A 22,576-nucleotide genomic window follows, 5' to 3' on the forward strand; every position below is an offset into this window, starting at 1 on the left:
GGCCGGCAGCTCTCTGCCCCTTGCAGCGGCCGGCAGCTCTCTGCCCCTGCAGCGGCCGGCAGCTCTCTGCCCCTGCAGCGGCCGGCAGCTCTCTCTCTGTCCCTGCAGCGGCCGGCAGCTCTCTGCCCCAGCAGCGGCCGGCAGCTCTCTGCCCCTTGCAGCAGCCGGCAGCTCTCTGCCCCTTGCAGCAGCCGGCAGCTCTCTGCCCCTTGCAGCGGCCGGCAGCTCTCTGCCCCTGCAGCGGCCGGCAGCTCTCTCCCCCCTTGCAGCGGCCGGCAGCTCTCTGCCCCTTGCAGCGGCCGGCAGCTCTCTGCCCCTTGCAGCGGCCGGCAGCTCTCTCCCTGCAGCGGCCGGCAGCTCTCTCCCCCTTGCAGCGGCCGGCAGCTCTCTGCCCCTGCAGCGGCCGGCAGCTCTCTCCCCCCTTGCAGCGGCCGGCAGCTCTCTCCCCCTTGCAGCGGCCGGCAGCTCTCTCTCTCCCCTTGCAGCGGCCGGCAGCTCTCTCTCTGCCCCTGCAGCGGCCGGCAGCTCTCTCTCTGCCCCTGCAGCGGCCGGCAGCTCTCTGTCCCTGCAGCGGCCGGCAGCTCTCTGCCCCTGCAGCGGCCGGCAGCTCTCTGCCCCTTGCAGCGGCCGGCAGCTCTCTCTCCCCCTGCAGCGGCCGGCAGCTCTCTCTCCCTGCAGCGGCCGGCAGCTCTCTCTCCATGCAGCGGCCGGCAGCTCTCTCTCCATGCAGCGGCCGGCAGCTCTCTGCCCCTGCAGCGGCCGGCAGCTCTCTCCCCCCTTGCAGCGGCCGGCAGCTCTCTGCCCCTGCAGCGGCCGGCAGCTCTCTCTCTGCCCCTGCAGCGGCCGGCAGCTCTCTCTCTGCCCCTGCAGCGGCTGGCAGCTCTCTCTCTGCCCCTGCAGCGGCCGGCAGCTCTCTCTCTGCCCCTGCAGCGGCCGGCAGCTCTCTCTCCCTGCAGCGGCCGGCAGCTCTCTCTCCCTGCAGCGGCCGGCAGCTCTCTCCCCCTGCAGCGGCTGGCAGCTCTCTCTCTGTCCCTGCAGCGGCCGGCAGCTCTCTCCCCCTGCAGCGGCTGGCAGCTCTCTCTCTCCCCCTGCAGCGGCTGGCAGCTCTCTCTCTCCCCCTGCAGCGGCCGGCAGCTCTCTCTCTCTCCATGCAGCGGCCGGCAGCTCTCTCTCCCTGCAGCGGCCGGCAGCTCTCTCCCCCTGCAGCGGCTGGCAGCTCTCTCTCTACCCCTGCAGCGGCCGGCAGCTCTCTCCCCCTGCAGCGGCCGGCAGCTCGCTCTCTACCCCTGCAGCGGCCGGCAGCTCTCTCTCGCCCCTTGCAGCGGCCGGCAGCTCTCTCCCCTTGCAGCGGCCGGCAGCTCTCTCTCTGCCCCTGCAGCGGCCGGCAGCTCTCTGCCCCTGCAGCGGCCGGCAGCTCTCTCTCCCTGCAGCGGCCGGCAGCTCTCTATCCATGCAGCGGCCGGCAGCTCTCTCTCCCTGCAGCGGCCGGCAGCTCTCTCTCCCTGCAGCGGCCGGCAGCTCTCTCTCCCTGCAGCGGCCGGCAGCTCTCTCCCCCTGCAGCGGCCGGCAGCTCTCTCTCTGCCCCTGCAGCGGCCGGCAGCTCTCTCTCTGCCCCTGCAGCGGCCGGCAGCTTTCTCTCCCTGCAGCGGCCGGCAGCTCTCTGCCCCCTTGCAGCGGCCGGCAGCTCTCTGCCCCTGCAGCGGCCGGCAGCTCTCTCCCCTTGCAGCGGCCGGCAGCTCTCTGCCCCTGCAGCGGCCGGCAGCTCTCTCTCCCTGCAGCGGCCGGCAGCTCTCTCTCCCTGCAGCGGCCGGCAGCTCTCTCTCCCTGCAGCGGCCGGCAGCTTTCTCTCCCTGCAGCGGCCGGCAGCTCTCTCCCCCCTTGCAGCGGCCGGCAGCTCTCTGCCCCTGCAGCGGCCGGCAGCTCTCTCTCCCTGCAGCGGCCGGCAGCTCTCTCCCCCCCTTGCAGTGGCCGGCAGCTCTCTCTCCCTGCAGCAGCCGGCAGCTCTCTATCCATGCAGCGGCCGGCAGCTCTCTCCCCCCTTGCAGTGGCCGGCAGCTCTCTCTCCCTGCAGCAGCCGGCAGCTCTCTCCCCCTGCAGCGGCCGGCAGCTCTCTCTCCCTGCAGCGGCCGGCAGCTCTCTGCCCCTGCAGCGGCCGGCAGCTCTCTCTCCATGCAGCGGCCGGCAGCTCTCTCTCCTTGCAGCGGCCGGCAGCTCTCTGCCCCTGCAGCGGCCGGCAGCTCTCTCTCTGCCCCTGCAGCGGCCGGCAGCTCTCTCTCTGCCCCTGCAGCGGCCGGCAGCTCTCTCTCTGCCCCTGCAGCGGCCGGCAGCTCTCTCTCTGCCCCTGCAGCGGCCGGCAGCTCTCTCTCTGCCCCTGCAGCGGCCGGCAGCTCTCTCTCCCTGCAGCGGCCAGCAGCTCTCTCTCCCTGCAGCGGCCGGCAGCTCTCTCCCCCTGCAGCGGCTGGCAGCTCTCTCTCTGTCCCTGCAGCGGCCGGCAGCTCTCTCCCCTTGCAGCGTCCGGCAGCTCTCTCTCTGTCCCTGCAGCGTCCGGCAGCTCTCTATCCATGCAGCGGCCGGCAGCTCTCTCTCTGTCCCTGCAGCGGCCGGCAGCTCTCTGCCCCTTGCAGCGGCCGGCAGCTCTCTATCCATGCAGCGGCCGGCAGCTCTCTCTCTGTCCCTGCAGCGTCCGGCAGCTCTCTATCCATGCAGCGGCCGGCAGCTCTCTCTCTGTCCCTGCAGCGGCCGGCAGCTCTCTGCCCCTTGCAGCGGCCGGCAGCTCTCTATCCATGCAGCGGCCGGCAGCTCTCTCTCTGTCCCTGCAGCGGCCGGCAGCTCTCTCCCCTTGCAGCGGCCGGCAGCTCTCTCCCCTTGCAGCGGCCGGCAGCTCTCTCTCTGTCCCTGCAGCGTCCGGCAGCTCTCTCTCTGTCCCTGCAGCGGCCGGCAGCTCTCTCTCTGTCCCTGCAGCGGCCGGCAGCTCTCTGTCCCTGCAGCGGCCGGCAGCTCTCTGCCCCTGCAGCGGCCGGCAGCTCTCTCTCTGTCCCTGCAGCGTCCGGCAGCTCTCTATCCATGCAGCGGCCGGCAGCTCTCTCTCTGTCCCTGCAGCGGCCGGCAGCTCTCTGCCCCTTGCAGCGGCCGGCAGCTCTCTATCCATGCAGCGGCCGGCAGCTCTCTCTCTGTCCCTGCAGCGTCCGGCAGCTCTCTCCCCTTGCAGCGGCCGGCAGCTCTCTCCCCTTGCAGCGGCCGGCAGCTCTCTCTCTGTCCCTGCAGCGTCTGGCAGCTCTCTCTCTGTCCCTGCAGCGTCCGGCAGCTCTCTCTCTGTCCCTGCAGCGGCCGGCAGCTCTCTGCCCCTGCAGCGGCCGGCAGCTCTCTGCCCCTGCAGCGGCCGGCAGCTCTCTCTCTGTCCCTGCAGCGGCCGGCAGCTCTCAGCTGGGTGACTGAGCCGCACTGCCTCGGCGCCGGCTCCCATGTGCGAGGCTGGCAGCCAGGGAGGGAGGGGAGCACGACGGCAGGAGCAGGAAGGAGACAGCAGGATCCCTGCTTCCGGCCTGGCTGAGCTGCAAGGTGAAAGCACAGCCCCCGGGCGCGGCTCTGCGATCAGCCTAACCCTGGTGCTAACTGCCTGCCGCCAGCAACAACCTGCCCTCCCCCCTGCCTGGGGCAGCCCGCAGCCCCGCGCTCACACAGAACTCGATCTTTAAGGCTCGATGACTGTCATTCCTAAGTGCTAAGTGACCTGCCTGGAAGTTCCCTTTCCACTCAGACTTTCCATGGCAGCCTGCAGGCTCCAGCAGTTCCCAAGCTCAGATTGCCCACCGGTGTTTAGCTGCAGAGGGGCCTGGAGCAAAGCCAGCTGCCAGGGGGTCCCCAGTGGGGATGCACTGAGAGCTGGAACACACTTAGTGCTGCAGACACATCAGAAATACATCAGAGCACGTTGGCACTGCAGACTGCAGCCAGGCTCACATCTGTCCTCACTTAAAAACAAACCCTCTAGTATGAAACTGCAGTCAGGTGAGACCTCACAGCCTGCCACTGCAGCCCTCCCTGACACACCACCAGCTAACCCTGAGCCTCCCTGCCTCAGACCCTAGGAGGGGTTGGGCTGGAAGGGACCTTAAATGTCAGAATGGTCCAGGCCAGAAGGCAGCTCCAGAGCTCCTCCACTCCAAGCCCCTGCACTCAGCAGGGACATCCCCAGCTAGAGCAGGTTGCCCAGAGCCCTCTCCAGCCTCACCCTGAACATCTCCAGGGCTGGGGCCTCAACCACCTCCCTGGGCAACCTGTCCCAGTGTCCCAGCAGCCTCATAGTGAAGAACTTCTTCCTGATATCCAATCTCAATCTGCCCTTCTCTAGTGTGAAGCCATTGCCCCTGGTGCTGTCCCTGCAGGCCTTTGCAAACAGTCTCTCTGCAGCCTTCCTGCAGCCCCCTCAGGTACTGGAATACTACTATTAGGTCTCCCCAGAGCCTTCTCTTCTCCAGGCTGAACACCCCCAGCTCCCTCAGCCTGTCCTCAAGGCAGAGCTGCTCCAGCCTCCTGACCTGGGCAGGGACACCTCCCACCAGCACAGGCTGCTCAAGGCTTCATCCAGCCTGGCCCTGAACACCTCCAGGCAGGAGGCAGCCACAGCCTCCCTGGGCAGCCTGTGCCAGGCTCTCCCCACCCTCACTCTCAACAATTTCTTTCTCATCTCCAGTCTCAATCTTGCAGCTCCAAGCCACTGTCCTCACCCTGTTACTATAATGACTGCAATGAACACAACCTTTGTACCACCAGCAGTTCCACTCCATTCACAGCTGGAGCATCTTACTGCTCCCTATGACTACCTGGAAGGAGGCTGCAGTGAGGCTGAGGCTGGTCTCTTCCCCCAGCCAGTGATGAGAGGAAATGACCTTAAGTTGTGCCAAAGGAGGGTTAGGTTGGAGATGAAGACAAATGTCTTTGCTGCAGGAGTGGTCAGGGACTGGCAGAGGCTGCCCAGGGAGGTGGCGGAGTCCCCATCCCCAGAGGGGGTCAAGAAGCTGCAGCTGTGGTGTTTCAGGATACAGTTCAGTGGTCAAGAGAGGTGGGTTACAGTTGGACATGATGATCTTAGAGGTCTTTTCTAACCTTTTTGATTCTGTGATCTTCACCTCCAGCTCCATCTACAGCTCCAAGAGAAGCTGTGCAGAGCAGACAGCTGCAGCATCAGCCAGGCACAGAAGCCAGAGTTGGGCTAATTGCTTTCTCATGAACCTCTGCACACATCTCTGGGTGCAGCACAAGGAAGAGGATTTAAACAGACACTGGGAGCTGACAGTTAAGAGAGCCTTGAAACCAATCTCTGAAGGATGCAGCACATGAGAGAAGGATGCCAGCTTGTCAGATGACTTGAACAGTCTCACAGTATCACCAAGGCTGGAAGAGACCTCGAGGATCATCGAGTCCAAGCTGTCACCACAGACCTCATGACTAGACCATGGCTCCAAGTGCCACATCCAATCCCCTCTTGAACACCTCCAGGGATGGGGACTCCACCACCTCCTTGGGCAGCACATCCCAATGGTGAATGACTCTCTCAGTGAAGAACTTTCTCCTAACCTCCAGCCTAAACCTCCCCTGGCACAGCTTGAGACTGTGTCCTCTTGTTCTGGTGCTGGGTGCCTGGGAGAAGAGACCAACCCCTCCCTGGCCACAACCACCTTTCAGGCAGTTGGAGAGTGCAATGAGGTCTCCCCTGAGTCTCCTCCTCTCCAGGCTAAGCAACCCCAGCTCCCTCAGCCTCTCCTCACAGGGCTGTGCTCCAGACCCCTCCCCAGCTTTGTTGCCCTTCTCTGGACACCTTCCAGCAGCTCAACCTCCTTCCTAACCTGAGGAGCCCAGAGCTGAACACAGGACTCAAGGTGTGGCCTAACCAGTGCTGAGCACAGGGCACAATGACTTCCCTGCTCCTGCTGGCCACACTCTTCCTGCTGCAGGCCAGGATGCCCTTGGCCTTCTTGGCCGCCTGGGCACACTGCTGGCTCATGTTCAGGCAGCTGTCAATCAGCACCCCCAGGTCCCTCTCCATTTGGCAGCTCTCAGCCACTCTGACCCCAGCCTGTAGCTCTGCCTGGGGTTGCTGTGGCCAAAGTGCAGCCCCTGGCACTTGGACTTGTTGAATGCCATCCTGTTGGCCTCTGCCCATCTGTGCAGCCTGGCAAGGTCCCTCTGCAGAACCCTTCTGTCCTCTAACTGACCAACATCTGCTCCCAGCTTGCTGTCATCTGCACATTTGCTGATGACTGACTCAATCCCCTCCTCCAGATCATCAATGAAGATGTTAAAGAGGATGGGGCCCAGCACTGATCCCTGGGGGAACCAGCAGAGCCACACTGATGCTCCACCTTTCACTAGAACAAACCAAGCAGCACCACAGCTGAAGCATCTCAGAGGCATTCTGGCACTGGCTGCTGCTGATGGAAGATGAATGTTCCAGTGGCTGAAGTCAAGAGGAGGCTAACATGAACTTCAGAGGGCCTTAGGAAAGGCAATTTCCTTACAGGGTACCACTCACAGCTATTCACAGTGGTTGGTTAACACAGTCATGGCTCAAGCATAACTCCAGGCACTGCCCTGTGCTGCTTCCTGTCTGAAGGCAATGGCAGACAGCAGAGATCAAGGCTGGTTTGTACTCTGTGGCTGTGTCCAAGTGACTGCTGTTTGAGCACTCAACCATGCTGCCAGCCTGCCCATTCTGCACAGAGAGATGGAAAGGTCACATCAAAACCTCTTCTGTTGGGCAGGATTCTGGTGGTGGCCACTCACCAAACACAACACATCCCCTAGCATGGCCTGAGTGTGGGGTGAGCAGCTAAGAGACGGAAACACCCAGCAGCTGTGGGAGAGCTTGACCTTCCCATGGGGTGGGTCTGAAGGGACCTAAAAGATCCTCTAGCTCCAGACCCCTGCCATGGGGACACCTTGCACTACACCAGGTTGATCAGAGTATCATCTGAACACCTCCAACCTTGGAGCAGCCACAGCCTCCCTTAGCAACCTGTTCCAGTGCCTCACCACCCTCATGCCTCATCTAAATCCAGCTGTTCACAGCTGGAAGCCTTTCCCCCTTGCCCTGTCCCTCCATGCCACTGTACAAACTCCCTCTCCAGCTCTCCTCTAGCCCCCCTCAAATCCTGGAAGGCCACTTTAAGGTGTCCCTGGAGCCTTATCTTCTCCAGGATGAGCAGCCCCAACGCTGCCTGCAGAGCAGAGGCACATGTTCTGTTGCCATGAAATAGCATCTCAGGTCCTGAAGAGCATTTCAAGTCCTGCTGCACTTCTGTGAGCTACAAACAAGTACTGAGAAAAGATGCAACAGAACCCATCCAGACCCTGGGGACTTCCCTAAAGGCTGAGAACCCCACCGCAGCCAGCCATGCTGCAGCCAGCCCCGCTGCAGCCCTGCTGGAGCCAACCCCGCCGCAGCCAGCCCCGCTGCAGCCCTGCTGGAGCCAACCCCGCCGCAGCCAGCCCCGCTGCAGCCAGCCCCGCTGGAACCAACCCCGCTGGAACCAAGCCCGCTGGAACCAAGCCCGCTGCAGCCAGCCACTCTGGAACCAACCCCGCTGCAGCCAGCCCCGCTGCAGCCAGCCACTCTGGAACCAACCCCGCTGCAGCCAGCCCCGCTGCAGCCAGCCCTGCTGGAACCAAGCCCGCTGGAACCAAGCCCGCTGCAGCCAGCCACTCTGGAACCAACCCCGCTGCAGCCAGCCCCGCTGCAGCCAGCCACTCTGGAACCAACCCCGCTGCAGCCAGCCCCGCTGCAGCCAGCCCTGCTGGAACCAACCCCGCTGCAGCCAGCCCCGCTGGAACCAACCCCGCCGCAGCCAGCCCTGCTGGAACCAACCCCGCTGCAGCCAGCCCTGCTGGAACCAACCCCGCCGCAGCCAGCCCCACTGCAGCCAGCCCCGCTGCAGCCAGCCCCGCCGCAGCCCTGCTGGAGCCAACCCCGCCGCAGCCAGCCCCACTGCAGCCAGCCCCGCTGGAACCAACCCCGCTGGAACCAAGCCCACTGCAGCCAGCCCCGCTGCAGCCAGCCCCGCTGCAGCCAGCCCCGCTGCAGCCAGCCCCGCTGCAACCAACCCCGCTGGAACCAAGCCCGCTGGAACCAAGCCCGCTGCAGCCAGCCACTCTGGAACCAACCCCGCTGCAGCCAGCCCCGCTGCAGCCAGCCACTCTGGAACCAACCCCGCTGCAGCCAGCCCCGCTGCAGCCAGCCCTGCTGGAACCAAGCCCGCTGCAGCCAGCCCCGCTGAAGCCCTGCTGGAGCCAACCCCGCCGCAGCCAGCCATGCTGGAACCAACCCCGCTGGAGCCAACCCCGCTGCAGCCAGCCCCTCTGGAACCAACCCTGCTGCAGCCAGCCCCGCTGGAACCAACCCCGCTGGAGCCAACCCCGCCGCAGCCAGCCCCTCTGGAACCAATCCCGCTGCAGCCAGCCCCGCTGCAGCCAGCCCCGCTGGAACCAACCCCGCTGCAGCCAGCCGCTCTGGAACCAACCCCGCTGCAGCCAGCCCTGCTGGAACCAACCCCGCTGGAACCAACCCCGCTGGAGCCAACCCCGCCGCAGCCAGCCATGCTGGAGCCAACCCCGCTGCAGCCAGCCGCTCTGGAACCAACCCCGCTGCAGCCAGCCGCTCTGGAACCAACCCCGCTGGAACCAACCCCGCTGGAGCCAACCCCGCCGCAGCCAGCCATGCTGGAGCCAACCCCGCTGCAGCCAGCCCCTCTGGAACCAACCCCGCTGCAGCCAGCCCCGCTGCAGCCAGCCCTGCTGGTGTGCTGAGCCTCAGGGAATCCCTTGCTCTCACCTCCAGGCTACTCCCTCTGGAGCACTACTTGGTTAAAGCTTCTGCTGCCTTTCCATGAGTGACCCCAATTCTCTTGGCCCTGCCTGCCTCCTCCCTGTCCTGCACCTCTGCTCTGTAAGCTGACTACAGAACATTTGTAGAACCCACACAGTATTACCATTCCTCTCCCTGTTAGAAGCACCCCACCTGCACCCAGAGTCCTCTCTCTGTGACCCACCACAGCAAGACAAGGCTCCTGTGCTGGTTAACCAAGTGAATCAGGTTGCTCTTAGAGACCTTAGGTATCTTTTAGTTCCTAACACTGCCAGGCACACAAGACAAGACTGCAGCTAGGAGCTCCCACAGGACAAAATTGAATGGAATAGAATTAACTAGGTTGGAAAAGACCTCAGAAATCATCCAGTCCAACCTCTCACCCAACACCATCTGATCAACTAAACCATGGCACCAAGGGCCTCATCCAGGCTCCTCCTAAACACCTCCAGGGATGGGGACTCCACCACCTCCCTGGGCAGCACATCCCAAGGGCCAATCTCTCTTGCTGGGAAGAACTTTCTCCTAACATCCAGCCTGAACCTCCCCTGGTACAGCTTGCGACTGTGTCCTCTTGTTCTGGTGCTGGCTGCCTGGGAGAAGAGCCCAACCCCCACCTGGCTACAACCTCCCTTCAGGGAGTTGCAGAGAGCAAGAAGGTCTCCCCTGAGCCTCCTCTTCTCCAGGCTAAGCAACCCCAGCTCCCTCAGCCTCTCCTCACAGGGCTGTGCTCCAGACCCCTCCCCAGCTTTCTTGCCCTTCTCTGGACACCTTCCAGCATCTCAACCTCTTTCCTAACCTGAGGAGCCCAGAGCTGGACACAGGACTCAAGGTGTGGCCTGAGCAGTGCTGAGCACAGGGCAGAATGACCTCCCTGCTCCTGCTGGCCACACTGCTCCTGATGCAGGCCAGGAAGCTGTGTCTGTACCAGGCTGGCATGGATTAGACTTATGCAAGCAGGTCCCACACACAGGCACTGGGGTTAAGCCCTGTGGGACACAGGTACTTAAAGCAGCAGTGCAGGCTTCCTGTGCTGCTCCCTGCTGATGCAGAGCCTCAGAACTGCTCTGGAAGCCAGGAGCTGGAACTCTGCTCTCCCACCACTCCAAGTTCATTTCCAGTGATTAATTTCCAAGCTCTGTGAGGCACTTACCTGCTTCAGTTTACAAGTATCAGAAACATATCAAGGCAATAAAGAATTCAGTGTCAGCCAACCTCATGATAAACAGGGGAGCCACTGAAGCTCAGCAGCAGCAAAGTACTACAGCCTGATCTGAGAACACAGAGCTGTTGTGGCTTGTATCAGCAACCAGGACCTGGGGGTGTTGGCTGACTGAGGATGAAGATGCCCAGGTTGGCAAGAAGGCCACCAGCAGCCTGGCCTGGATCAGCAATACTGTGGCCAGCAGCAGCAGGACAGGGATTGTGCCCCTGGACTCAGCACAGTGAGGCCACACCGTGAGGACTGTGATCAGTTCTGGGGTCCTCACTCCAAGAAGGACACTGAGGGGTTGGAGCAGGTCCAGAGAGGGCAACAGAGCTGGGGAAGGGTCTGGAGGATCAACAGGGCTGGGGAGGAAGAGCTGAGGGAGCTGGGGGTGTTGAGCCTGGAGCAGAGGAGGCTGAGGGAGACCTCCTTGCTCTCTGCAGCTCCCTGAGAGGAGGCTGGAGCCAGGGGGGGCTGGGCTCTGCTGCAAAGGAGCAAGGCATAGGATGAGAGGGCCTCGAGGTGCACCAGGGCAGGTTTAGAATGGATATTAGAAACAACTTCTTCCCCAGAAGGGTTGTCCAGGCCTGGCCCAGGCTGCCCAGGGCAGCAGTGGAGTTCCCATCCCTGGAGGGGTTTCAAAGCTGTGGAGAAGTGGTGCTGAGGCCATGGTTCTGTGGTGACCTGGCAGTGCTGGGGTAAGGCTTGGAATGGATGACCTGAAAGGCCTCTTCCAACCCAAACTACTCTGTGATCCTGCAATGCTTAGAGCCTGACCATGTACAAGGCAGGGTTCAAAGGCAGCTGAGTCCTTGCTCTGTGCAATGAGATTCCCTTTGCTTGGCAAAAGATAGTGGAGAGCTCTTCAGTAGAAGTACACCTACAAACCAGCCAGGAGCCACACAGCAGGGAGCAGGGCACCGAGCAAAGGGTGAGGGCTGCCAGGAGCTGAGCAGAGCAAGTGAGGAGCAGAAGAGCCAAAACAAGGGCAGGGTTGGTGGGACACCCACAGACTGGAGGTTGCCCAAGGCCTGAGAGAAGCAAGAGCAGTGCCTGAAGATGAGGTGATGGCTGAGGAAGCTGGGGGGTCGGCTGAAGAGCAGCAGCAGCTCCCCAGACAAGGCCAAGTGACTTGCTGAGCAGGGAGCAAAGCTCTGTGGGCAAAGGTCAAGCAAGGCCACATCTCTGCCACTGGACTGTGTGGCAGCAGGAATTGCCAGGGCAGATGGAAACAGGTATGAAGATCACTTGAAAGCTTTGGGTTTTCCTCTTTGTTGTACCTGGAGGCCTCAGGCCAGGGAGGAGAAGCACAGGATGGGGACAGCAAGGTGGGAAGAAGCAGCACAGGACATCCAAATGCCAACAAGAGTCAGGGCTGAGAGCAGATGTGACTGCAGTAAAACTTCACCATCACAGAATCATCACAGAACAGCTTAGATTGGAAGGCACCCTAGAGATCATCTGCTCCAAGCTGCCTGCCATGGCTGCTCCAGGCCTCATCCAGCCTGGCCCTGAACACCTCCAGGCAGAAGGCAGCCACAGCCTCCCTGGGCAGCCTGTGCCAGAGTCTCCTCAGCCTCATCCTGACGACCCTTCTTCCCCAGATCCAGCCCAACCCTCCTCTCTCTCAGCTTCAAGCCATCTCCCCGTGTCCTGTCACTAGATTCCTCACCACCTGAGCAGCCATGAGGCAGTTCTGCATTCCTTAGGCACTGCTGGCACCACCACCAAAGCCACGGGGCCAGCCAGCAGCAGGTGTCCCACAGTGAAGAGGGAACCAGCAATGCTCTTCTTGCTGGAAGACACCCAAAGGGTCACTGTGGGTGCCCCTGAGGGGCTCCTCCAGTGCCCATGGCTGGAAAGGCAGGCAGTGAGTGCTGTTTTTCCAGGGGGAATTCATCCTCATGCCCAAGTGACTCTGCCATGACTAAAAGTGCACAATGCTGACACTATTTATAGAGCAACTCACAGGCCAGCCCCATTAACCTGGGCACCTCTAACCAGAGACTAAGACCCATTCTGTGAGCCACACAGAAGCACCAAGCCTCTGGAGTGCAGGATGCCTCACAGTTGGTCATCTTGTCTTGCAAGGGTGCTGTCAGCCTGCTTAGAAGCCTGCTCAGTGAGTGCTGCTTAGCAGGGTTATCAGCTCTTACCTCAGAAGACTGCAGTCATAAGCTCATGCCTCAGCCTTCTCTTTCTTTCACCCAATCATTAAGGTGGAAAACACCTCCAAAGATCATCAAATCCAACTGTTGACCCAAGTCCACCACTACAGCATGGCCCTCAGCACCACATCCCCACAGCTCTGAAACCCCTCCAGGGATGGGGACTCCACCACTGCCCTGGGCAGCCTGGGCCAGGGGCTTGACAACTCCTTTGGGGAAGAAATTGTTCCTCATCTCCAACCTGAACCTCCCCTGGTGCAGCTTGAAGTAATTTCCTCTTGTCCTATCTCTTGTTCCTTGGGCGCAGAACCCAACCCCCATCTGTCTCCAGCCTCCTTTGAGGGAGCTGTAGAGGGCAGCCCCTCAGCCTCCTCTCCCCCAGACTGAATAACTCAGGTTCCTCAGCTGCTCCTCACAAGGCTTGTGCTCCAGATCCTTCACCAGCTTCATTGCTCTTTCTTTGGACACACTCCAGCACCTCAAAGTCCTTCCTGGAGAGAAGGACCCAGTCCCACATACATCAAACAGAATCAAATCCCCAGATGTAGGACAGGAAGGTTCCCATCTCAGCAGCAGATGTTAGCCAGGTGCCCCCAGTGAGAGCCACTCAAGCCTGCCACTCAGCCACCACCCTTCAGGAAGCCTGTGGGATCTGTCCACTCCCACCCAAAAGAGACTGTTTGGGTCAGCTTTTTCCATGTATTAAACCCAAACTCCCCCTCAATCCTCTCCAAGGGAGCACACACAAACCAGTTCCACTGAAGGAATCTGCTCCACCCACACAGGCCCAGGAGACAGCAGTGAAGCATCTCAAGGCATCAGGCCAGAGGGGAGGAATTGTTTACTAAGGGCATCCCTGTGAGGATGGGGAATGAGAGAATGGCTCAGAGACCATTCAATCCAACCCCCCTGCCATGGGCAGGGACACTTCTCAACCAGACTTGGCTGCCCAAGGCCTCATCCAACCTGGCCCTGAACACCCCCAGGGAGAAGACAGCCACAACCTCCCTGGCCAACCTATTCCAGAGTCTCACCATCCCCCTGCTGAAGAACTTCTTCCTCAGCTCCACTCTAACCCTGCTCTCCCTCAGCTTCAAACCATTCCCCTTTGCCCTGTCTCCAGACACCTTCAGGAGAAGTCCCTCTGCAGCCTTCCTGTAGGTTCCCTTCAGGTACTGGCAGGAGCTATCAGGTCCTCTCTGAAGCAGCCAAGAAGAACAGAAATGAGTACAGAATTTCTCTCTTCCAGTGTTGAGATGCAGGAGAGTCAGCCCAGGAGGTAAGGTCCATTCCCTGTGCCTTGGGGGGAGGCAACAGCCAATTACACACAACAGGGGCACGGGGCTTGCCAAAATCAGAGGGAGATGTGGCTGCCACATGGAACAGGCCATCTGAAGGTGCAGATCCCCACTGCAGAGCAAAGTGACCTGCTGAGCAGATCCAAGCTTCCCCAGCAATCCTGCAGGGGGGACATGCAGGTGCAAGGGCTGTGCCCTGGTGTCAGAACCCAATCTGTGGCCTGCCCAGTGAGCTGACAGGAAAAACCCCAACCACACAGCTTAAACCAAGTGTGAATCCTCTGAGTTCTCATGAGAAGTGCATTCCTAACACCACCAGCAAGCATGACATGGTAACAAGGCACAGGCTGGGCAAAAGCAAAGCGAAGCAAGCTGCTCCTGGAAAGCACCAACACTTCTGAATCTGCTCCCCAAGAGTCACATCAAGAAGAGAAAAGAGAGCTGCAGGGCTCACAAGTGATCCCCTACCAACCACCCCCAGCTCTGGGGATGAGCAGTGCCAGTTTCAGACACTTCAGTGTCAGTTAAGAATGACAGGGGTCAGGGGAAGAGCTGGCCATGCACCTGCATCTAAGGTGTAAGGTCAGAGTCACAGAATGAGTTGGGCTGGAAGGGAACTTAAAGCTCATCCAGCTCCCACCCCCTGCCCCAGGCAGGGACACCTCCCACCAGCACAGCTTGCTCAAGGCCTCATCCAGTTTTCTGTGTGACACCTCAGACCCCTCCACTAGCAGAGCTCAGCCTCTGGGGGGTGAAAAGTGCAGTGACACCAGCTCCCAGCTCCTCTCAGGCTCCTGTGCTACAGCCACAGGGAAACCACCCAGCCTGTGGTGCTGCTGGTGGGACTGAGACCAACACAGCAGCGTCCTCCAGGCTTCCCTCTCCAGCTGAGCAAGACTCCACCTTGAATCCTGCCTCCAGCTCTGCTGTCCCCAGCAGAAGGACATAGAGCTGTGGAGTGAGGCCAGAGGAGGCCACAAGGATGATCCAAGGACTGGTGGAGCAGCTCTGCTGTGAGCACAGGCTGAGGGAGCTGGGGGTGTTCAGCCTGGAGAAGAGAACACTCCAGGGGGACCTCAGGGCTGCCTGCCAGGACCTGAAGGGATCCTGCAGGAAGGCTGCAGAGAGACTTCTCCTGAGGGGGTCTGGAGACAGGACAAGGAGGAATGGTTTGGAGCAGAGGCAGAGCAGGGTTAGAGTGGAGCTGAGGAAGTTCTTCAGCACAAGGGTGGTGAGACTCTGGCACAGGCTGCCCAGGGAGGCTGTGGCTGCCTGCTCCCTGGGGGTGTTCAAGGGCAGGTTGGATGAGGCCCTGAGCAACCAAGTGTAGTTGAGAGGTGTCCCTGCCCACGACAGGGAGGCTGGAGATCATCTCTGAGGTTCCTTCCAAACTAAGCCATCCTATGGTTCACTTTCACTGGCCTAAGCAGAGGGGGAAGAACAAGGTACTCCAATGCTGAAGTTCTCTTCCTGCTGGCAAATGCTTACTAAAACGTGTGACAGAACCAACAGTTTGTCAGGCAGACATCAGCAGATGTGCTGCCATTGCCCTGGCTGTACTTGGCCTCTTCTCACCTGCAACAAGTGACAGGAGGAGAGCAAACAGCTTCAGGCTGTGCCAGGGGAGGTTCAGGTTGGCTATTAAGAGAAATGTCCTCCCAGAAGGGTTTCCCAGGCCCTGGCCCAGGCAGGTGGTGGAGTCCCCATCCCTGGAGCCACGTGGATGTGGTGCTGAGGGCTGTGGCTCAGCAGTGGCTGTGGCACTGTGAGCTCTGGCTGAGGGCTCTTGGGGATCCCAAAGGCCTCTTCCAACCTCACCAGCTCCATGGCTCTATGATTCAAGCAGTTTCAGCTGATTAGCACAGCAAGAAGAGTTGAACAATTTGCATAGCATTGTGACCAACTTTGGTCTCCCAGAAGTGGTGCTGGGTGTGACTGCAGCTTCTGCAGGGAGAAGGGGAATGGCACCAAAGCCTGAGCATCCTGACAGGCAAAACCTCTGCCAAAATACACTGTTTGGTAACCTTCTGTTCAGAGCTGGCAACCACCCAGGTCTGAATCCAGCCCAGGGAGGCTGAAAGCACATCACCCCCAAACAGAACAGTGCTTGGAACATAGTTTCATAGTTTCATAGTTTCATTCAGGGTTGGAAGGGACCACAAGGATCATCTAGTTCCAACCCCCCTGCCATGGGCAGGGACACCCCACACTAGATCAGCCTGGCCAGAGCCTCATCCAGCCTGCTCTTAAACACCTCCAGGGACGGGGCCTCGACCACCTCCCTGGACAACACATGTGGCACTACTGCCCCACTCCTGCAGCCCAGACACACACACCCCCCCCAGTTACAGGCTGCACACAAAGCCCCTTGACCAGGATCAATAAGCAGCACACACCTACTAGCAGCAGAGTCTGACATCATTAGCCAACAGCTCACAGCACCAAGGACTCTGCTCTCAGCAATTGTTATCATACAGGAACCCTTATTACCCCCCACGAAGAATCAGAGAGTTATTAACACCCGCAGCAAGCCAAAGTACAACCACAGGGCAGGACCTGACATCCTGACATCCATTCTTCTCCTGGTTTATTGTGCTGCTCCTGCCCCTCCTCTCGGGCCTGCTCTCACTTCAGCATGGGCACTGGAATGGAATACCCAGGTGAGATCACAGCCCTCTCATCTTCTGCCAGAAATCTTATCTCCACTCCAGCAGAAACAGCTCTTTTGGAGCTGCTTTCAGCAAGAAAGTCACAGCTGATGTGTCTTGCCCAAACAAAGGGTACCTGAGGTATTTACAATCACTACAAGTCACTACAAAAAGCCATTCTTCCTCCTGAGGGCAGCTCACTCACCCAGTTCTGCTCTGTCCCACAGACTCTCAAAGCAGAGGCTACTTTGCTCCTTTAAGCAAGAAATCCAGTGCAGAGAACTAAAAACATCAGTCAATCCTCCCTGCAACATCTCCTCCCCATTAACACAGAACAGAGGAGTTTCAAGGCACACTTCTGGCAAGGTACTGAAAAAGAAAAGCCACAGAGGTGAGAACAACAGTCCAGCAGGGGCTAAAAAACCCTGGCTGGGGAGAGGAGCCATTTCAGCAGCTCACATTCATAGATCCATAGAATGGGTTGGGTTGGACGGGACCTTAAAGACCATCTCTTTCCAGCCCCCTGCCATGGGCAGGGACACCTCCCACCAGCACAGGCTGCTCAAGGCCTCATCCAGCCTGGCCTGGAACACCTCCAGGCAAGAGGCAGCCACAGCCTCCCTGGGCAGCCTGTACCAGAGTCTCCCCAGCCTCACTGCAAAGAATCTCTTCCTCATCTCCAGTCTCAATCTCCTCTCTCCCAGCTCAAAGCCATTGTTCCTCATCCTGGCACTTCCAGCCCTTGCCTCCCCAGCTCTCCTGGAGTCCCCTCAGTTACTGGAAGGCTGCTCTGAGGTCGCCCTGGTGCCTTCTCTTCTCCAGGCTGAGCAGCCTCAACTCTCCCAGCCTGGCCCCACAGGGGAGGTTCTCCAGCCCTTGCAATTCCTCACTGCAAGAACTTAACCACTTTCAGAATCCATCCAACCTGCAACCAGTTCCCCCTTGCCACATGCCTTAATGACAGCTTCCTTCTCCTCCTGCAGCTAGAAAGCATGAGGCAGTCAGAGCAATCTGCACCTGAGATGTGGGATTTAAACTTGGATTAACATGACACAGAGTTTGGGTTGGAAGGGTTCACCCAATTCCAGCCCCCTGCCATGGCCAGGGACACCTCCCATTTGGCTGGGTGGCTCAAGGCCTCATCCAACCTGGCTTTCACCACCTCCACCATCAGCCTTCTTTCTAAACAATAACCCAAAGCAGATCCAGCTTGGGATGTCTAACAGAGTGCAAACACAGAGCCACCACTCCTGCTCAAGGGACAATGCCCAGCTCCACAGCACACCTGCAGTCAGGCTGCGAGAGCCAAATCTGTTGGAAGTTGTTCTGCAGCTCAGAAGGGAAAGCTGAAGAACAATAAACAATGGTTATTCACCAGAGAGGACAGAGCAGCCCAGAGCACACAACCATACCAGCATGGCAGCAAGCACATTCACCTTCCCCCCCTGCTCTAGGACAAGCATCTAGAGTCACAGTATTGTGGTGGCTGGAAAAGGCCTCTCAGCTCATCCAGTCCAACCTCAGCCCAGCACCACCATGGCCCCAAGTGCCACAGCCACAGGGCTCTGAACCCCTCCAGGCATGGGGACTCCACCACCTCCCTGGGCAGCCTCTGCCAATCCCTGACCACTCTTGAAGCAGATAAATTGTTCCTCATCCTCAACCTAACCCTCTCCTGGCACAATTTCAGGCCAGTTCCTCTCTTTCTATCATGTGAAACTAGGGAGCAGAGCCCAGCCCCCAGCTGGCTCCAGCCTCCTCTCAGGGAGCTGCAGAGAGCAAGGAGGTCTCCCTCAGCCTCCTCTGCTCCAGGCTCAACACCCCCAGCTCCCTCAGCTGCTCCTCCCCAGCCCTCTTCTCCAGACCCTTCCCCAGCTCTGTTGCCCTTCTCTGGCCCTGCTCCAACCCTCAGTGTCCTTCCTGGACCCCAGGACCGAAGGGGCAGCCTCAGCAGTCCGTTACATTTCAGCTGATCACCTTAACGTAGTTCAACCCCCCCCAACCTAAGCACCTTCACCATCAAAACTCTGAAGAGCTTGACTGAAGGACTGAAAGCCCTGAGGAGGAGCACTTCCTCCTGGAGCTGCACACAAGAAAAGCCCACACAATTCCCTAGATATGCACAATTAGCAATGCATCACTGCCCTTTCCCAGCAGTGCTTTCCCAGGGAAAGTCATCTGCTCTCTGCACACCGAGCTCCGGCCCAGTCCCATGGCTGGGGCTACCCTTGAAGCTTCTGTACACTCCTCTAATCCTCCTACGTTATGACCAGCCTCCAACTTCTTGCTCCCTCACCCCTCCTGCACCACACATGGTCCCTTCGCTGCCATCTTCCAAGGACATGGCCTCAAGTTGCGCCAGGGGAGGTTCAGGTTGGAGATGAGGAAAGAAGTCTTCGCTGCAGGAGTGGTCAGGGACTGGCTCAGGCTGCCCAGGGAGGTGGTGGAGTCCCCATCCCTGGAGGTGTTTAGGCAGAGCCTGGATGAGGCCCTTGGTGCCATGGTTTAGTTGATCAGATGGTGTTGGGGTCAGGGTTTGGTGGCCATGCTGGTGCTGGGCTGGGTGATCTTGGAGGCCTTTTCCAACCTACAGCAGCTCTGTGACTCCACGTAAGGAGCCCCACGGGTGTGCTGCTGGCCCGGGGCAGGGCTTTGCTGCAGCCCTTCAGACCAGTGGGGCCTGCAGGGCACATGGTTCGATGGCCATGGTGCTGCTGCCTGAAGGTTGGACTCAATGACCTCAGAGGCCTTTCCCAACTGAAACCATTCTACTGTAGGGCTTATTTTCTGCTATGCACAAGGTTCCACAACCTCTTCCAAGGGAAATAACAAACACTTCCCCGTCTGCAATTCCTCCCCAAGCCAGAAACAAATAACCCTGCCACAACGAGAACCTGCAGGGAGAGCTCAGCTCCCTCCTGCACAGGTAAACACCCCCTCGAGAGAGGAGCCGTAGTGTCCTTTTGTCTTGTGCAGCCCCGGCACAGCCTGTCCACGCCAAGCAGCCCGGCCCCGGCCCCGGCCCCCGGGGCTGCCGTGCTGCCACAGCGCGGGGGGGGCAGGGGGGCACGGGGCGGCAGGGCGGCACGGGGGGGGCAGGGCGGCACGGGGGGGCACGGGGGGCACGGGGGGCAGGGGGGCACGGGGGGGCAGGGGGGCACGGGGGGGCAGGGCGGCACGGGGGCGCAGGGCGGCACGGGGGCGCAGGGCGGCACGGGGGGGCAGGGCGGCACGGGGGGCGGGGGGGCAGGGCGGCACGGGGGGCAGGGCGGCACGGGGGGGGCAGGGCGGCACGGGGGGGCAGGGCGGCACGGGGGGGCAGGGCGGCACGGGGGGCGGGGGTGCAGGGCGGCACGGGGGGCAGGGCGGCACGGGGGCGCAGGGCGGCACGGGGGGGCAGGGCGGCACGGGGGGGCAGGGCGGCACGGGGGGGGCAGGGCGGCACGGGGGGGGGCAGGGCGGCACGGGGCCCGGCGCGGCCGCTGCAGGGCAGAGCGCTGCCCGGCCCCGCGGGAGCGACCCTGCGGCCGTCCCGGGGCGGGGAGGCCCTGCCGCCGCCAGCGCCCGGCGCGCCGGGGAGCCGCCCTCGATCGCTCCCCACGAGCACATCCACGGCCGGCCCCACGGACACATCCACGGCCGCTCCCCACGGACACATCCACGGCCGGCCCCACGGACACATCCACGGCCGGCCCCACGGACACATCCACGGCCGCTCCCCACGGACACATCCACGGCCGCTCCCCACGGACACATCCACGGCCGCTCCCCACGGACACATCCACGGCCGCCCCGCACGAGCACATCCACGGCCGGCCCCACGGACACATCCACGGCCGGCCCCACGGACACATCCACGGCCGCCCCCCACGAGCACATCCACGGCCGCTCCCCACGGACACATCCACGGCCGCTCCCCACGGACACATCCACGGCCGCCCCCCACGAGCACATCCACGGCCGCTCCCCACGAGCACATCCACGGCCGGCCCCCACGGACACATCCACGGCCGCTCCCCACGGACACATCCACGGCCCCTCCCCACGAGCACATCCACGGCCGCTCCCCACGGACACATCCACGGCCGCTCCCCACGGACACATCCACGGCCGCTCCCCACGGACACATCCACGGCCGGCCCCACGGACACATCCACGGCCGCTCCCCACGAGGACATCCACGGCCGCTCCCCACGGACACATCCACGGCCGCTCCCCACGGACACATCCACGGCCGCCCCCCACGAGCACATCCACGGCCGCTCCCCACGAGCACATCCACGGCCGGCCCCCACGGACACATCCACGGCCGCTCCCCACGGACACATCCACGGCCGGCCCCCACGAGCACATCCACGGCCGCTCCCCACGGACACATCCACGGCCGCTCCCCACGGACACATCCACGGCCGGCCCCACGGACACATCCACGGCCGCTCCCCACGGACACATCCACGGCCGGCCCCACGGACACATCCACGGCCGCTCCCCACGAGGACATCCACGGCCGCTCCCCACGGACACATCCACGGCCGCTCCCCACGGACACATCCACGGCCGCCCCCCACGAGCACATCCACGGCCGCTCCCCACGAGCACATCCACGGCCGGCCCCCACGGACACATCCACGGCCGCTCCCCACGGACACATCCACGGCCGGCCCCCACGAGCACATCCACGGCCGCTCCCCACGGACACATCCACGGCCGCTCCCCACGGACACATCCACGGCCGCTCCCCACGGACACATCCACGGCCGGCCCCACGGACACATCCACGGCCGGCCCCACGGACACATCCACGGCCGGCCCCACGGACACATCCACGGCCGCTCCCCACGAGGACATCCACGGCCGCTCCCCACGGACACATCCACGGCCGCCCCCCCCCCCCCCCCCCGCGGCCCCCTCCTGCGCCCGCGGCCGGCCCCCCCCGGCCGCCTGCCCCCCCGCCGCGGCTCCCCGGCCCCGGCCCCCGCAGGCCTCTCCGCGGCGCTGCCCTTCCCTGCTCGCCGCCCCCGCCCCGTGAGCGCCGCTCCCGTCCCAGCCGCCGAGCGCAGGCCGCAGCCCCCCGCCCCCCGCCGGCGGGCCCGGCAGGCGAGCCCGGGGCCGGGGCGGGCAGGCCGCGGTGCTTGCTGGGCGCAGCGGGGCCGGGGCCGCCTTACCGCCGCCGCCTTACCGTCGGTCGGGGCGCTCGGGCCGGGCTGCGCCATGGCGCGGGCGGGCGGGCGGCGGCGGAGCGGCCTCGGCCGCGGCGGCGGAGCGGGAACCGCTACACCAGGGGGCCCCGGCGAGAGACAGCAGCTGCCGGCCCGGGCCTCCGCCTCCTCCGCCTCATCCTGACAGCGGCCGCCGGCGGGAGGAGGAGAGACGGAGGAGAGGGAGGAGGAGAGCAGGGAGGAGGAGCAGCGCCGCGCAGGCGCCAAGGCTGACACCGCGGGACCGGAACGCGGGCGGCCAGGCAGGGGCAGGGGCAGGGGCAGGGGCAGGGGCAGGGGCAGGGGCAGGGGCAGGGGCAGGGGCAGGGGCAGGGGCAGGGGCAGGGGCAGGGGCAGGGGCAGGGGCAGGGGCAGGGGCAGGGGCAGGGGCAGGGGCAGGGGCAGGGGCAGGGGCAGGGGCAGCGGCAGGGCGGCTGCCCCCGGCCCGGAGCTGCTCCATCACACACCGACCCCGGGGCAGCGAGAGCCGGCCCGGAGCTGCTCCATCACACACCGACCCCGGGGGAGCGAGAGCCGGCCCGGAGCTGCTCCATCACACACCGACCCCGGGGGCAGCGAGAGCCGGCCCGGAGCTGCTCCATCACACACCGACCCCGGGGCAGCGAGAGCCGGCCCGGAGCTGCTCCATCACACACCGACCCCGGGGGCAGCGAGAGCCGGCCCGGAGCTGCTCCATCACACACCGACCCCGGGGGCAGCGAGAGCCGGGCCGGAGCTGCTCCATCACACACCGACCCCGGGGGCAGGGAGAGCCGGCCCGGAGCTGCTCCATCACACAGCGGCCCCGGGGGCAGCGAGAGCCGGCCCGGAGCTGCTCCATCACACACCGGTCCCTGGGGAGCGAGAGCCGGCCCGGAGCTGCTCCATCACACACCCACCCTGGGGGCAGTGAGAGCCTGCCCGGAGCTGCTCCATCACACACCGACCCCGGGGGCAGAGAGAGCCGGGCCGGAGCTGCTCCATCACACACCCACCCCGGGGGCAGAGAGAGCCGGCCCGGAGCTGCTCCATCACACACCGACCCGGGGGCAGCGAGAGCCGGGCCGGAGCTGCTCCATCACACACCCACCCCGGGGGCAGAGAGAGCCTGCCCGGAGCTGCTCCATCACACACCGACCCCGGGGGCAGCGAGAGCCGGCCCGGAGCTGCTCCATCACACACCGACCCCGGGGGAGC

General features: G+C 62.5%; 1 protein-coding gene across 1 annotated transcript in view; it reads right to left on the reverse strand.

Moving 5' to 3' along the window:
- RABEP1 (rabaptin, RAB GTPase binding effector protein 1) overlaps positions 1–21,563 on the reverse strand; it is a 92,184-nt gene extending 70,621 nt beyond the window's left edge. Inside the window, exon 1 of the mRNA XM_068165383.1 lies at positions 21,361–21,563. Within this exon, the coding sequence (XP_068021484.1) occupies positions 21,361–21,394 (34 nt within the window). The 5' untranslated portion in view covers positions 21,395–21,563. The remainder of the gene's footprint in view (positions 1–21,360) is intronic.
- Between the last annotated feature and the right edge of the window lie 1,013 nt (positions 21,564–22,576).

This window comes from Melanerpes formicivorus, unplaced genomic scaffold (genome assembly GCF_026170545.1).
Source record: "Melanerpes formicivorus ecotype bairdi unplaced genomic scaffold, bMelFor1.0.p_v2 SCAF_88, whole genome shotgun sequence".
Lineage (NCBI taxonomy): Eukaryota > Metazoa > Chordata > Aves > Piciformes > Picidae > Melanerpes > Melanerpes formicivorus.